General features: G+C 39.5%; 1 protein-coding gene across 1 annotated transcript in view; it reads right to left on the bottom strand.

Annotated features, from left to right (window-relative positions):
* Positions 1-14,065, bottom strand: part of LOC137618217 (lysosomal alpha-glucosidase-like) — a 109,314-nt gene that overhangs the window by 52,448 nt on the left and 42,801 nt on the right. The window contains exons 7-10 of the mRNA XM_068348335.1: positions 5,911-6,001; positions 4,694-4,862; positions 1,240-1,309; positions 460-564 (exon numbers count right to left, since the gene is read on the bottom strand). Coding sequence (XP_068204436.1) covers positions 460-564; positions 1,240-1,309; positions 4,694-4,862; positions 5,911-6,001 — 435 coding nt within the window. The remainder of the gene's footprint in view (positions 1-459; positions 565-1,239; positions 1,310-4,693; positions 4,863-5,910; positions 6,002-14,065) is intronic.

The following is a 14,065-nucleotide window of genomic DNA, read 5'->3' as shown; positions in this document are numbered from 1 at the left end:
AGGGATTTATGATTCATTGCTGGTTGATAAAGATTTACATGCACTTTGCATCAAAAGTCAAAATAACCGGGTGATTTGAACAATCATTATGTTTAATGTCGGAGCTTACCAGTCCCTCTTATGCAGCAGTATGTTCAGAATGTGGTTGACCACTTGCACATGAAAGACTCCAAATATAAAACAAAGGTAACTTCTTGATCAGGGGAACATCCAGAGAAGATTAGGCTAGTGGTGTACAGAAGGGATGGTAATTATACAGTACTGTATTAAAAATCAAGCCATTACTGTGATTTCTGGGTTGGTAGTACAGTAGTGAGCTTCTTGAACTTTCAACTCAATTTGCTACATTCCTGCAAGAAAAGGCTAACGCATCTTCTGGCTAAGCTAGTCATTCTGGCCTTACCTAGCCTAATCTGAGCTCACACTAACTCTTTAAAATTTTACCTAGCCATTTTTTACCTGATGAAGCTCCTGAACAAATTCTGGAAGTTCCCTAAAATGAATTAAGTCATAGGTGAAGTCCTTGTTCTCTTCCATATAATCAATGTCATTCCACTGCACATCCTGTCGGGAAAAAGAGAAAGCACAATACAATGTCTTGCGAATAATTTCTTGTACCTATGTTATGTACTGTAGTAACATTCATGACAATATTCGCAGGATCACTTATCAAACTAATGATAATCCAACTAAAGTAAAAGTCATACTATTGTAAGGCAATAATCAGAGAATTTTATCATCAGTTGTACCAATTATTCCTTCAGAGATAAACTGCAATTCTTACTGTTTTGAAAGCTCTTCAAGTTAGACAGAAATAACCCAGCTTGAATCAACAACCATACAGAACAATGTAACAATCTGTCATGCTTATAATTCTAAAAATAAAACGACACCATTATAGCATACAGACTAATCCCTAGTGTTATTTATATCTAGAACCTTACATACAACAAATCTACTGGTTTTTACTTTTACAGTAGTTGTCAAAAATACCATATTCACAAACGGAAGAACACTATCATTGAACGGAAGAGCTTCACCTTAACAAACTGTTAAATAACAGAGGGAATTAGCAAATATGCCTAAATTAAGCCTGCTGCTTGTTTAGAATTTAACAGATGTTGAAAAATGTCAAATCATCAACACAGTTTTGCCGTTGTTCTCTTTCTATATAAACTATTTTGGAAAAGACTCTCAAAACCTAAGTTTCAATTCAAATAAAATACCATAAGCACTTACAAATGGTATTCCGGCATCACGTGTACGCTGCCACACTGCTTTGGTTTTGTTCAAGGACTTGTAGCCAAACCTGAAAAAATTTAAAATGAGAAGTTTCCCTTTAAATTCCTTCTTAATATCCATTTTTAATATGATAAGAATTACCGTAAATACTAGCCACCCAATCCCTTAGTGAGACTAGCAACTCAGATCCCTTTATCTATCAAGCATGAAGAAGAAAATACAATGAAGGGCGAAGTACAAAAGGAAGTGACACACTGCCTAAAAGTACATTATACCCAATTTACCAACTCCCATGTCTTCGCTAACTCATCATTAACTTGTAAAAGCTAACAGTTAATTTTGAGACAGGATAAATTGTAATTTTGTATCAACAATAATAAATCACCATCATCATACGAATTTTTTTTTTTAATTTTCATATATCAAGGTTAGATGTTAGTTCATTCAACAAGACAAATCAGCTTAAAACAGTTGAATGTGAAATGAGTTGTCACACTCCTGTATCCTCTGCAATTGCTACTCAAATTCCATCATCCATTTCTTGAGTCTCCCTACTTGTCTTTACCCTCCCAATTCAGTCTACTTTTTTTTTTTTACCAAATTCTCCTCATTTCTGCTCATCGCATCTCCAAAACACCTCAAGCTTTGAAAATCTTCATCTATTTTCCAGCTGCTGGACCAACCATTCATCTCACAATCATTTCCTTGTTCATAGTAAAGTCAAATCTTGTTTCTCTCATCAGGCCATGAATCTTAGCATTTCACTGTCACTCCTATTCAAAATCTCCCCTATTTTATTTTTACTGACTTATTGCCATTGCAAAGTTCAGTAGTAATATACAAAGTAGTAATGTACAAAGAAGTACTGTATAAGACCTACTGGTATATATACAGTACATGATAAGTCATTGGTCTCTCTACTGTTTTTTTATATATCAGTACAGTAGCTTTAACTATTGCTTGTCAATTTTATACAAAATACAGAAATATCCTATACTTGATTAATCTGGTTATCTCTCTTCACTATTTCTTCTTCTATAATATAAAGGATATATAAAATCTCTTACATGTATATTTTGTAACAATGAGCATTTCTTATGACACCATATTTTCCATTTGCTACATACATACATACATATCCCAAGGCAGTTCCCCCAATTTTGGGGGGTAGCCGACATCAACAAATGAAACAAAAACAAAAAAGGGTACCTCTACTCTCTACGTCCCTCCCAGCCTAACAAGGGACTCAACCGAGTTCAGCTGGTACTGCTAGGGTGCCACAGCTCACCCTCCCCCGTTATCCACCACAGATGAAGCTTCATAATGCTGAATCCCCTACTGCTGCTACCTCCGCAGTCATCTAAGGCATCGGAGGAAACAGCAGGGCCTACCGGAACTGCGTCACAATCGCTCGCCATTCATTCCTATTTCTAGCACGCTCTCTTGCCTCTCTCACATCTATCCTCCTATCACCCAGAGCTTCCTTCACTCCATCCATCCACCCAAACCTTGGCCTTCCTCTTGTACTTCTCCCATCAACTCTTGCATTCATCACCTTCTTTAGCAGACAGCCATTTTCCATTCTCTCAACATGGCCAAACCACCTCAACACATTCATATCCACTCTAGCTGCTAACTCATTTCTTACACCCATTCTCATTCTCACCACTTCGTTCCTAACCCTATCTACTCGAGATACACCAGCCATACTCCCTAGACACTTCATCTCAAACACATTCAATTTCTGTCTCTCCATCACTTTCATTCCCCACAACTCCGATCCATACATCACAGTTGGTACAATCACTTTCTCATATAGAACTCTCTTAACATTCATGCCCAACCCTCTATTTTTTACTACTCCCTTAACGGCCCCCAACACTTTGCAACCTTCATTTACTCTCTGACGTACATCTGCTTCCACTCCACCATTTGCTGCAACAACAGACCCCAAGTACTTAAACTGATCCACCTCCTCAAGTAACTCTCCATTCAACATGACATTCAACCTTGCACCACCTTCCCTTCTCGTACATCTCATAACCTTACTCTTACCCACATTAACTCTCAACTTCCTTCTCTCACACACTCTTCCAAATTCTGTCACTAATCGGCCAAGCTTCTCTTCTGTGTCTGCAACCAGTACAGTATCGTCCGCAAACAACAACTGATTTACCTCCCATTCATGGTCATTCTCGTCTACCAGTTTTCATCCTCGTCCAAGCACTCGAGCATTCACCTCTCTCACCACTCCATCAACATACAAGTTAAACAACCACGGCGACATCACACATCCCTGTCTCAGCCCCACTCTCACTGGAAACCAATCACTCACTTCATTTCCTATCCTAACACATGCTTTACTACATTTGTAGAAACTTTTCACTGCTTGCAACAACCTTCCACCAACTCCATATAACCTCATCACATTCCACATTGCTTCCCTATCAACTCTATCATACGCTTTCCATTTGGTACAATGATGAATTCATCGCCATATCATTCCAATAACAGACAATTAGGTACTTTCAAGACTACATTTTCCTTGTATTCCCCTCAGTTCATTATAAGCTTTATTTCACTTACAATAATATTCAATCTTTTTTCACTATGCTCTCCCATTTAGTCATATTCCTTTGAACTCTTCCTCGTATTCTGCTATACGTAGATACTTCCAGCGGAGGGGACGGAGGCTATGGAGCTTGTGTTATCACAGTTATCAACATTAGGAACTTTTTTTTTGTAGGGATTTTAATTTTATGGCATTAAACATGCAATTAATCATCTCCACTCTCTTCTAACCTGTAGTCCATCTGCCTGAATTACGATCAGGTCTTCAGTCTACATCCATCCCTTCTTTCCATAATTTTCTGGGCCTACCTATAAATTTCAGTCCTGCTATTTTCATATTTACTGCTTCTCTGACCATTTGTTACTTATACCACCTTATTACATGTTCAAATCATCCTACCCTTTTTCCCACTTAAGAGTTAACCCCCAAATTGCTAAACTAATCATAACATTACTTTCTACAAGATTACCTTTACCTGTTTCCATTCCAGTAATAATTGACTTTACCTACACTGATTTTCAGTTCTCTCCTCTCCAGTTCTCATTCATCTTTCCAACATATCAGCCACTTCCTCATTAAATCGTGCTCTTAAAAGTTTAAAATTTTGTTGTCATAACTTTTTTATATCACCTTCATTTGTAAGTGCAATAGAAAATTGCCAGTCTTACCAACTTATCATAAATGATGCTGACAGTATAGCCATGTAAAAACAGTTAAAAACCTTTACACCTACATATATTGACATGCCACATGCAACACTATAAGTCCACCAAGCTGTAGTGAGCAACATGACACAAGAAAGTTACTAAAACACTGATTTTGAAGAAAATCTACACCATACTCCACAAATAAGGAAAGATAGGTTATAATCTTCCTTACTTGCATTGGTGATATCCAAGAGACCAGTATGGTGGAAGAAATGGCCGCCCAATAACCTCTGTGTACTGGCTGATGACGTCATTTGGGGTGGGGCCCAAGAATACATAGAGGTCAAGAATACCTCCTATAATCCTGAAGGTTACAGCTGGACTCGGCTGTAGAATAACGTCTGTTAAAAGAAAGGGAATTAAGAGCTCTTCAAAACCACATAATACATCCAGTAGAATTTTTAGTCATTTATGTTGAACTACTGGCACAAATTTAAAGGTTTTGAATCAATGGTTCTTCAAGGGCATTGTTCCATATTTTTTTAAACCACTGTTTAATTAGTCTATTTTCATATAAAAATATCTTGCCTTGACAAATGCTCAAGGATTTATGGATATCTGTTGTCTGAATGTCTGTTGTGGTTGTTTTTCAACTTAACTTTTTTCTTGAGAACTTTACACAAAAAAAGTTTTTAATTCACATTTGCTATGTAAATGAGATATTAAAGCACTTTTTACAAAGAAAAATTTTAAAGTGACACTTATTCAAAATCCAACTTCCTTCTTAGTGTAATTATTTCTTTCAAAAAACAAAATCTATTAAATCAAGTCCGTTAGGAAGACGTACATCTGTACTAATAAAAACTCACTAAATCAGCAAAATACAAGTATATTATTTCTACTACATGTAGGGATACAAGAATTCTACATGCAAACAAAAATTATCTCAAATTAATATAAAAAGACATCAAAGATAGGTCTATAGGGGAGGTTTGGTTAAACTTAATGTAAAGTGCCAATACAAAGTTGGCACCTACTAAAGTAACTACAAAAATATATTAATCTTCAAATATTGTCTGTATAAAACAATTACACTTAATCTACCCCATTGCTTGGCTCGTAGCATTTACCAAAGTTGATACCTTTGATCCTTTTCTTTTCAATACATTACCACCTCTATAGAAATAATTCAACTGGGCTAAAGATTTCCTTTCTGAATCATCTGTTTGATTTACACAGGATTAGTTCACATAGGGCATAAAGTTAGACTAGAAAATTTGAATCAGGAAGAGTGTACAAAAGGAAAACCATTTAAAATAACAAAAAGCAACACACTTGGGACTGCAATGATGTTTATAAATCCCTGATACTTGTTCTAGATAATCAAAAACGATGATAAATGGGCATTACTCCCATATTATACTTAGTTTTTAAAAAAATGAGCCTTACCCATTGCATTGCTGTTGAGAATGAATACACCATGGGCATTACCATCAGGCTCCATTGAGAGGTAGAAGGGGTGACTTCCATAAGTGTTTTTCTGAAAGATTAAGACTAGATTACTTAAAAAAAAAAAAATTAAAATGTATCATTAATATTAATACAAGAATTATATAAATCAATTCAACAATACTACTGAATTTAAATTCTATATTTTCAGGGATTGCACAAAGAATTTGCTCTGAAATGAAAACTGGAAACTGGAGCACAAGGAAGTTTCATAGATTGAACAGCAAGGCTGGAATACATCAAATGTAATGGATGAAAAGTAAAAGATGCTGAAAGGAATCTTTAGTACTATCTACAGAAATCAAAGCAACTATTTATTTGTATTTTTCTTTATTTTAATGATTCACTACTTTCATATGTATTTTAAAATTGGTCTCTTCTCTGTTATTACTGCACCCTCATTTATCCATTCAGGAACAAGGTAGTCTTTTATAATTTCTTATACAAGTATATTGTTTTCTTTTCAATATACAGGGACTAGGACTGACTATGCAACTTTTTTGACATAGGGTCAATCAATTAAGTAAAAACGTGTTGATCTAATTATAGCTAATTTGCCTCATTCCAAATAAATGGACATGCCATTTGAATAGCAAAATGTTATTTTGATAATAAAATAAATTTTTGAATATACTTACCCGGTGATTATATAAGCTGCAGCTCTGCTGCTCGACAGAAAACTCTACGTAAAAAATCCGCCAGCGATCGCTATGCAGGTAGGGGGTGTACTTCAACAGCGCCATCTGTCGTGCAGGTACTCAGTACTCATTGTAAACAAAGAACTCAATTTTCTCCTCGGTCCACTGGGTCTCTATTGGGGAGGAAGGGAGGGTCCTTTAATATATAATCACCGGGTAAGTATATTCAAAAATTTATTTTATTATCAAAATAACATTTTTCAATATTTAACTTAGCCGGTGATTATATAAGCTGATTCACACCCAGGGGGGTGGGTAGAGACCAGCAATAATTGTTTACATTATTATGAGCTAAGGATTTTTTATTTCATTTTAGAAGTTATCAAAATAACAAAAATAAAATAAATAAGTACCTGGTAAGGAAGTCGACTTGAACAATTACTCTGCCTTTTTAAGTACGTCTTCCTTACGGAGCCTCGCAATCCTCTTAGGATGCTGAGCGACCCCTAGGATCTGAAGTATGAAGGGTTGCAACCCATACCACAGGACCTCATCAAAACCTCTAATCTAGGCGCTTCTCAAGAAAAGAATTTGACCACCCGCCAAATCAACCAGGATGCGAAAGGCTTCTTAGCCTTCCGGACAACCCAAAAACAACAATAAAAACATTTCAAGAGAAAGATTAAAAAGGTTATGGAATTAGGGGAACGTAGTGGTTGAGCCCTCACCCACTACTGCACTCGCTGCTACGAATGGTCCCAGGGTGTAGCAGTTCTCGTAAAGAGACTGGACATCTTTAAGATAAAAAGACGCGAACACTGACTTGCTTCTCCAATATGTTGCGTCCATTATACTTCGCAGAGATCTATTTTGTTTAAAGGCCACTGAAGTTGCGACAGCTCTAACTTCATGTGTCCTTACCTTCAGCAAAGCTTGGTCTTCCTCACTCAGATGGGAATGAGCTTCTCGTATTAACAGTCTGATAAAATAGGATAAAGCATTCTTTGACATAGGCAAAGATGGTTTCTTAACTGAACACCATAAAGCTTCTGACTGTCCTTGTAAAGGTTTAGTTCCTCTTAAATAGAACTTAAGAGCTCTCACAGGGCATAAGACTCTTTCTAGTTCATTTCCAACCATATTTGATAGGCTTGGAATATCGAACGATTTCGGCCAAGGACGAGAGGGTAGCTCGTTTTTGGCTAGAAAACCAAGTTGTAAAGAACATGTAGCCGTTTCAGATGAAAATCCGATGTTCCTGCTGAAGGCGTGAATCTCACTGACTCTTTTAGCTGTGGCTAAGCAAACCAGGAAAAGAGTCTTTAAAGTGAGATCTTTAAAGGAGGCTGATTGTAGCGGTTCGAACCTTTCTGACATGAGGAATCTTAGTACCACGTCTAAATTCCAACCAGGTGTAGCCAAACGACGCTCCTTCGTGGTCTCAAAAGACTTAAGGAGGTCCTGTAGATCTTTGTTGTTGGAAAGATCTAAGCCTCTGTGACGGAAGACTGATGCCAACATGCTTCTGTAACCCTTGATAGTGGGAGCTGAAAGAGATCTTTCTTTCCTCAGGTATAAAAGGAAGTCAGCTATTTGAGTTACAGAGGTACTGGTCGAGGATACTGATACTGACTTGCACCAGTTTCGGAAGACTTCCCACTTCGATTGGTAGACTCTAAGGGTGGATGTCCTCCTTGCTCTAGCAATCGCCCTGGCTGCCTCCTTCGAAAAGCCTCTAGCTCTTGAGAGTCTTTCGATAGTCTGAAGGCAGTCAGACGAAGAGCGTGGAGGCCTTGGTGTACCTTCTTTACGTGTGGCTGACGTAGAAGGTCCACCCTTAGAGGAAGAGTTCTGGGAACGTCCACTAGCCATCGAAGTACCTCGGTGAACCATTCTCTCGCGGGCCAGAGGGGAGCAACTAACGTCAACCTTGTCCCTTCGTGAGAGGCGAACTTCTGCAGTACCTTGTTGACAATCTTGAACGGGGGGAATGCATATAGGTCTAGATGTGACCAATCTAGGAGAAAGGCATCTATATGAACTGCTGCTGGGTCCGGGATTGGTGAGCAATATATTGGGAGCCTCTTGGTCATCGAGGTTGCGAAGAGATCTATGGTAGGCTGGCCCCATGTGGCCCACAGTCTCTTGCACACATCCTTGTGTAGGGTCCATTCTGTTGGAATGATTTGTCCCTTCCGACTGAGGCAATCTGCCATGACATTCAAGTTGCCTTGGATGAACCTCGTTACTAGTGAAATGTTTAGATCTTTTGACCAGGTGAGGAGGTCCCTTGCGATCTCGTACAACGTCATAGAGTGGGTCCCTCCTTGCTTGGAGATGTACGCCAAAGCCGTGGTGTTGTCCGAGTTCACCTCCACCACTTTGCCTTGAAGGAGAGACTTGAAGCTTTTCAAGGCCAGATGAACTGCCAGTAGCTCCTTGCAGTTGATATGCATTGTCCTTTGACTCGAGTTCCAAGTTCCCGAGCATTCCCGACCGTCTAATGTCGCGCCCCAGCCCGTGTCCGATGCGTCCGAGAAGAGAACGTGGTTGGGAGTCTGAACAGCCAGGGGCAGACCCTCTCTGAGGCTGATATTGTCCTTCCACCAAGTCAGGGAAGACTTCATCTTCTCGGAAATGGGGATCGAGACCGCTTCTAGCGTCTTGTCCTTTTTCCAGTAAACAGCTAGGTGATATTGAAGAGGACGGAGGTGTAGTCTTCCTAACGATACGAACTGTTCCAGGGATGATAGCGTCCCTATCAGACTCATCCACTGCCTGACTGAACATCGTTCCTTCTTCAGCATGTTCTGGATGCATAACTGGGCTTGACTTGTTCTGGGGGCCGACGGAAAAGCCCGAAAAGCTAGACTGTGAATCTCCATCCCTAAATACACAATAGTTTGGGATGGGACCACTTGAGACTTTTCCATATTGACCAGGAGACCCAATTCCTTGGTCAGATCTAGAGTCCACTTTAGATCCTTCAGACAGCGACGACTGGAAGAAGCTCTTAGAAGCCAGTCGTCCAAATAGAGGGAGGCTCTGATGTCCGCTAAATGAAGGAATTTGGCTATATTCCTCATCAGCTTCGTAAACACAAGAGGAGCTGTGCTTAGGCCAAAGCACAGGGCTTGAAACTGGTAGACAACCTTTTCGTAAACGAATCTCAGAAAAGGTTGGGAATCTGGGTGGATGGGGACGTGAAAGTATGCGTCCCTTAGGTCTAAAGAGACCATCCAGTCTTCCCTTCTGACCGCTGCTAGAACGGACTTTGTGGTCTCCATGGCGAACGTCTGCTTTGTGACAAAGACATTCAGCGCACTGACGTCTAGCACCGGCCTCCACCCTCCTGTCTTCTTTGCCACTAAGAAGAGACGGTTGTAGAAGCCCGGGGTTTGATGGTCCAGGACTTTGACTACCGCTCCCTTTTCTAGTAAGAGAGACACCTCCTGTTTCAATGCTCGTCTCTTGTCTTCCTCTCTGTACCTGGGAGAGAGATCGATGGGAGACGTTGCTAGAGGGGGTTTTCGTACAAACGGGATCTTGTACCCCTCTCTGAGCAACTTCACAGATTGTGCATCTGCGCCTCTCTTCTCCCAGGTCTGCCAGAAGTTCTTGAGTCTGGCTCCCACTGCTGTCTGAAGAAGCTGGCAGTCAGACTCTGCCTTTAAAGGACTTGGTTCCTTTCTTCTTCCCACGTCTCCCTTCGGCACGAGCACCTCCTCTGCTGGAGGCTCTGCCACGAAAGGGCGGAATAAATCGGGACGCTGGAGTGTCCATCCTTGGTCTAGCTGACAAGGTAGGCAAAGGGGTGGCTTTGCGGGCAGAGGACGCAACCAGGTCATGGGTGTCCTTCTGTATCAGCGAAGCAGCAATCTCCTTAATCAAGTCCTCTGGAAAAAGGCACTTAGAGAGAGGAGCAAACAGAAGTTCCGATCTTTGACAAGGTGTCACTCCAGCTGACAGGAAAGAGCAAAGGTTCTCACGCTTCTTGAGGACTCCGGATACGAACGAAGCAGCAAGCTCACTAGACCCGTCACGTATGGCCTTGTCCATGCAGGACATGATGAGCAAGGAAGATTCCTTCTCAGTCGGGGAGATCTTCCTGCTCAAAGCTCCCAGACACCAGTCTAAAAAGTTGAAGACCTCGAAGGCTCTAAATACTCCTTTCAACAGATGGTCTAGGTCTGAAGGTGACCAGCATATCTTAGAGCGTCTCATGGCTAGCCTGCGGGGAGAGTCTACAAGGCTTGAGAAGTCGCCCTGGGCAGAGGCAGGAACTCTGTTACGATCCTCGTGGGGATCGAACCAGATTCTGTTGAATTAATTAATGAAATGGGGACATTTCAACTACAACCAATCAGAGACAGTAGGAAATATAGAAAGAAAACTCGCAAAAGAAAACATAATTTTATTTACAACTAGTCAAAGGTGAATGTTTCTTGATTGAGTACTTAGGAAGCACTGAACTAAACAAAGAGAATCATTTGATTAAACTACACTCCAGCAAAATGGGGAACAGTCAAGATGGTAGATAAATAATACAAAAAGAATATACTACTCTTCGCAGCAGCTCTCGACGGTTGACAGGAACGGAGATGTTTTCAGGTCTGGCGGCTCGTCGGGGGTAATGAGGGCGGGAGGCAACTCGTTAGGACATCTCGGACAAAGCTGGTTACGTCTGCATTCTCGTCCTTACGCCTTCTCTCCTTCACTCAGCTTGTTCGCCCTCTCTCTCTCCTTTCTTGGGTTTCTTCCTCGTCTCTTTTTCGTACTGTCCTCCCTCTCTTGATCGCGTGGAAGTTTATATATCCCTGTATGGGAGGGGTTAACTATGGACAGGTCCATATAAGGAAATTTTCTCGTTTCTTCATCCTCATTGGTGTTCCTTGAAACCGCTGATAACACCTAGACGAACGCTCTGCTGGTGTAATCAAATTCCATAAAGTTGACTCCTTCGGCTAATGTACTTCTTTTCGGCGACAAACACACTTAATCTTCTCTACAGGTTCCTTGGTCCTCTATAGACAGGGGCTCGTTGTGCTCAAAGACCTCCAACCTAGGCACATAACTTGACGATGACAGCTTCAATAAACAATAGCGGGACCTTATCTCTCTCTCTCTCTCTCTCTCTGCTTCTCTAAGAGTAGAAAAATCACGTGTTTTAACATTCTTTCCTATATTATTCTATCTACCCATGACACGTCCCCCTAAAAGAAAAAAAAAAAGGAAAATCTACTGATTTTATCTTTTTTTTAAACAAAGCTATCAAAGGAGAAAATCTCTTATCCCTAAACTGAGAGACAATAACTTCATTACTCTCGTATCATGTAACCAAAAGCAAAACACACTCTTACGTGTTGATAGAAGAAAAACACAAAAACAGAAAGGAAACAAACGTCCATATCATTCTGAAAAGTCTCTAGAAAGACTGTCGGCTATTACATTATTCTTTCCCTTTACATGAACTATCTTTAAATCATAGTCTTGTAATTCCAAACTCCAACGCATGAGACGTTTATTCTTATTCTTAAACCTATCTAAGTAAACTAATGGATTGTGATCAGTATACACAGTTAAAACATGACCACTACGTACATAAATCTCAAAATGTTGTAAAGTTGATACTAAACTAAACAATTCCTTCTCAATAGTTGAATAGTTCTGCTGTGCTTTATTTAACTTCTTCGAATAATAAGCCACAGGGTGCTTGATCCCATTCACTTCTTGCAGCAGAACTCCTCCTATTCCAATGTCACTTGCATCTATCGCTAAATTAAATTCCTTGCTAAAATCGGGCAACATTAGTACAGGCTCGTGAATCATTATGGCCTTTAACTTATTGAAAGCTTCGATGCAGTCATTATCAAATACAAAACTTTGTCCTTTCTTGAAAAGATTAGTAATTGGAGCACTTATTTCTGAAAAATTAGGAACAAATCGGCGGAAATATGAAATCATTCCGATGAATCTCATTGCCTGTTTTTTACTGGTAGGAATTGGGAAGTTGATGATAGCTTCTATGTTCCCATCTTTTGGACAAATCTTACCTAGACCTACCTTATGACCCAAATATGTGATCGAGGTTTTTCCGAATTCACATTTCTTCAGATTTAAAACAAGTTTTGCTTTTTCAAGTGCTGACAATACTTTAGCTAAAATGCGTAAATGTTGCTCCCACGTATCTGAAAATATTACAAGATCATCCAAATACACAACACAGTTATCAATTCCATTTAAAACTCTATTCATTAATCTTTGAAAAGTACTCGCTGCATTTCGTAGACCAAAAGCCATAACTTTGGGTTCATAACTACCGAAAGGTGTTATGAAAGCAGATATTTTCTGTGCTCGACTACTTAAAGGTACTTGCCAATAACCTTTGGCCAAATCAAGTTTAGAAATAAACTTAGCATTTCCTATTTTATCTAAACAATCTTCTATCCTGGGGAGAGGAAAATTACTTTGTTTCGTAACACTATTCACTTTTCTAAAATCAATACACAGCCTATCTGATCCATCTTCCTTCTTAACAAGAACTATTGGAGAACACCAGTCACTTTCGCTGGGAACAATCAAACCATTGTCTAGCATATACTTAATTTCCTGTCGAACTGAATTTGTTTTTTCTGGGCTTAGAAGATAAGGGCTTTGTCTAATGGGTTTTGTGTCCTGCAACTCAATATCGTGTTCTAAAAGATTAGTCAAACCCAATTTATCACTAACAGTTTCCGGATAATTTGAAAACACATTGAATAATTCCCTTGTTTTTTCTTCCTCTAAGCTAGAATTAAACAACGTGAAATAAGATAATGAGGGACCTTCTTTCTGGACTAATACTAAGACTTTATCACCCACATGGAAAATTCTGTCTTTAGCCTTAAGATCGTATTTTCTTTTAGTTTCCCCTTGACGGTTGCTCTCATTTTCTTTTGCCATCTGCCAGGCTTTCCTTAAATCCTCTTTGTGATTTTCGATATTCTGTATGTAATCCTTTCTACCTTCTTCTTGCATTAACTTACACTTTAAAATTTCTAAAGGTCCTTTAGCGGTGTGACCGAACAACAAATCAAAAGGACTAAATCCCGTGGTGTCATTAGGAGTTAATCGTAAAGCCAACAAGACAAAAGGTAACTTTTCTTCCCAATCATGCTCAAAATTATTACACAACTTCCTTAAGCAACTTTTCAACGTTTGATGAAAACGTTCAACAATTCCTTGTGATTCAGGGTGGTACGGGGTGGAAGTTACAAGTTTAATCCCTAACTCTTTCATTTTATCTCTGAAGTACTTTGATACAAAATTGCTACCATTATCACTCTGTATAACGCAAGGAAGACCAAATTTAGAGAAATAGTTCAGCAAGCGTTTAACTACAGTTTTTGCATTGCAATTTCTTACTGGGATTGCTTCTGGATATCGTGTTAGTCTATCAATGATTGTTAATAGATAGA

This window comes from Palaemon carinicauda, chromosome 24 (assembly GCF_036898095.1).
Source record: "Palaemon carinicauda isolate YSFRI2023 chromosome 24, ASM3689809v2, whole genome shotgun sequence".
Taxonomy (NCBI): domain Eukaryota; kingdom Metazoa; phylum Arthropoda; class Malacostraca; order Decapoda; family Palaemonidae; genus Palaemon; species Palaemon carinicauda.
This window is presented reverse-complemented; position numbering and strand designations above follow the sequence as displayed.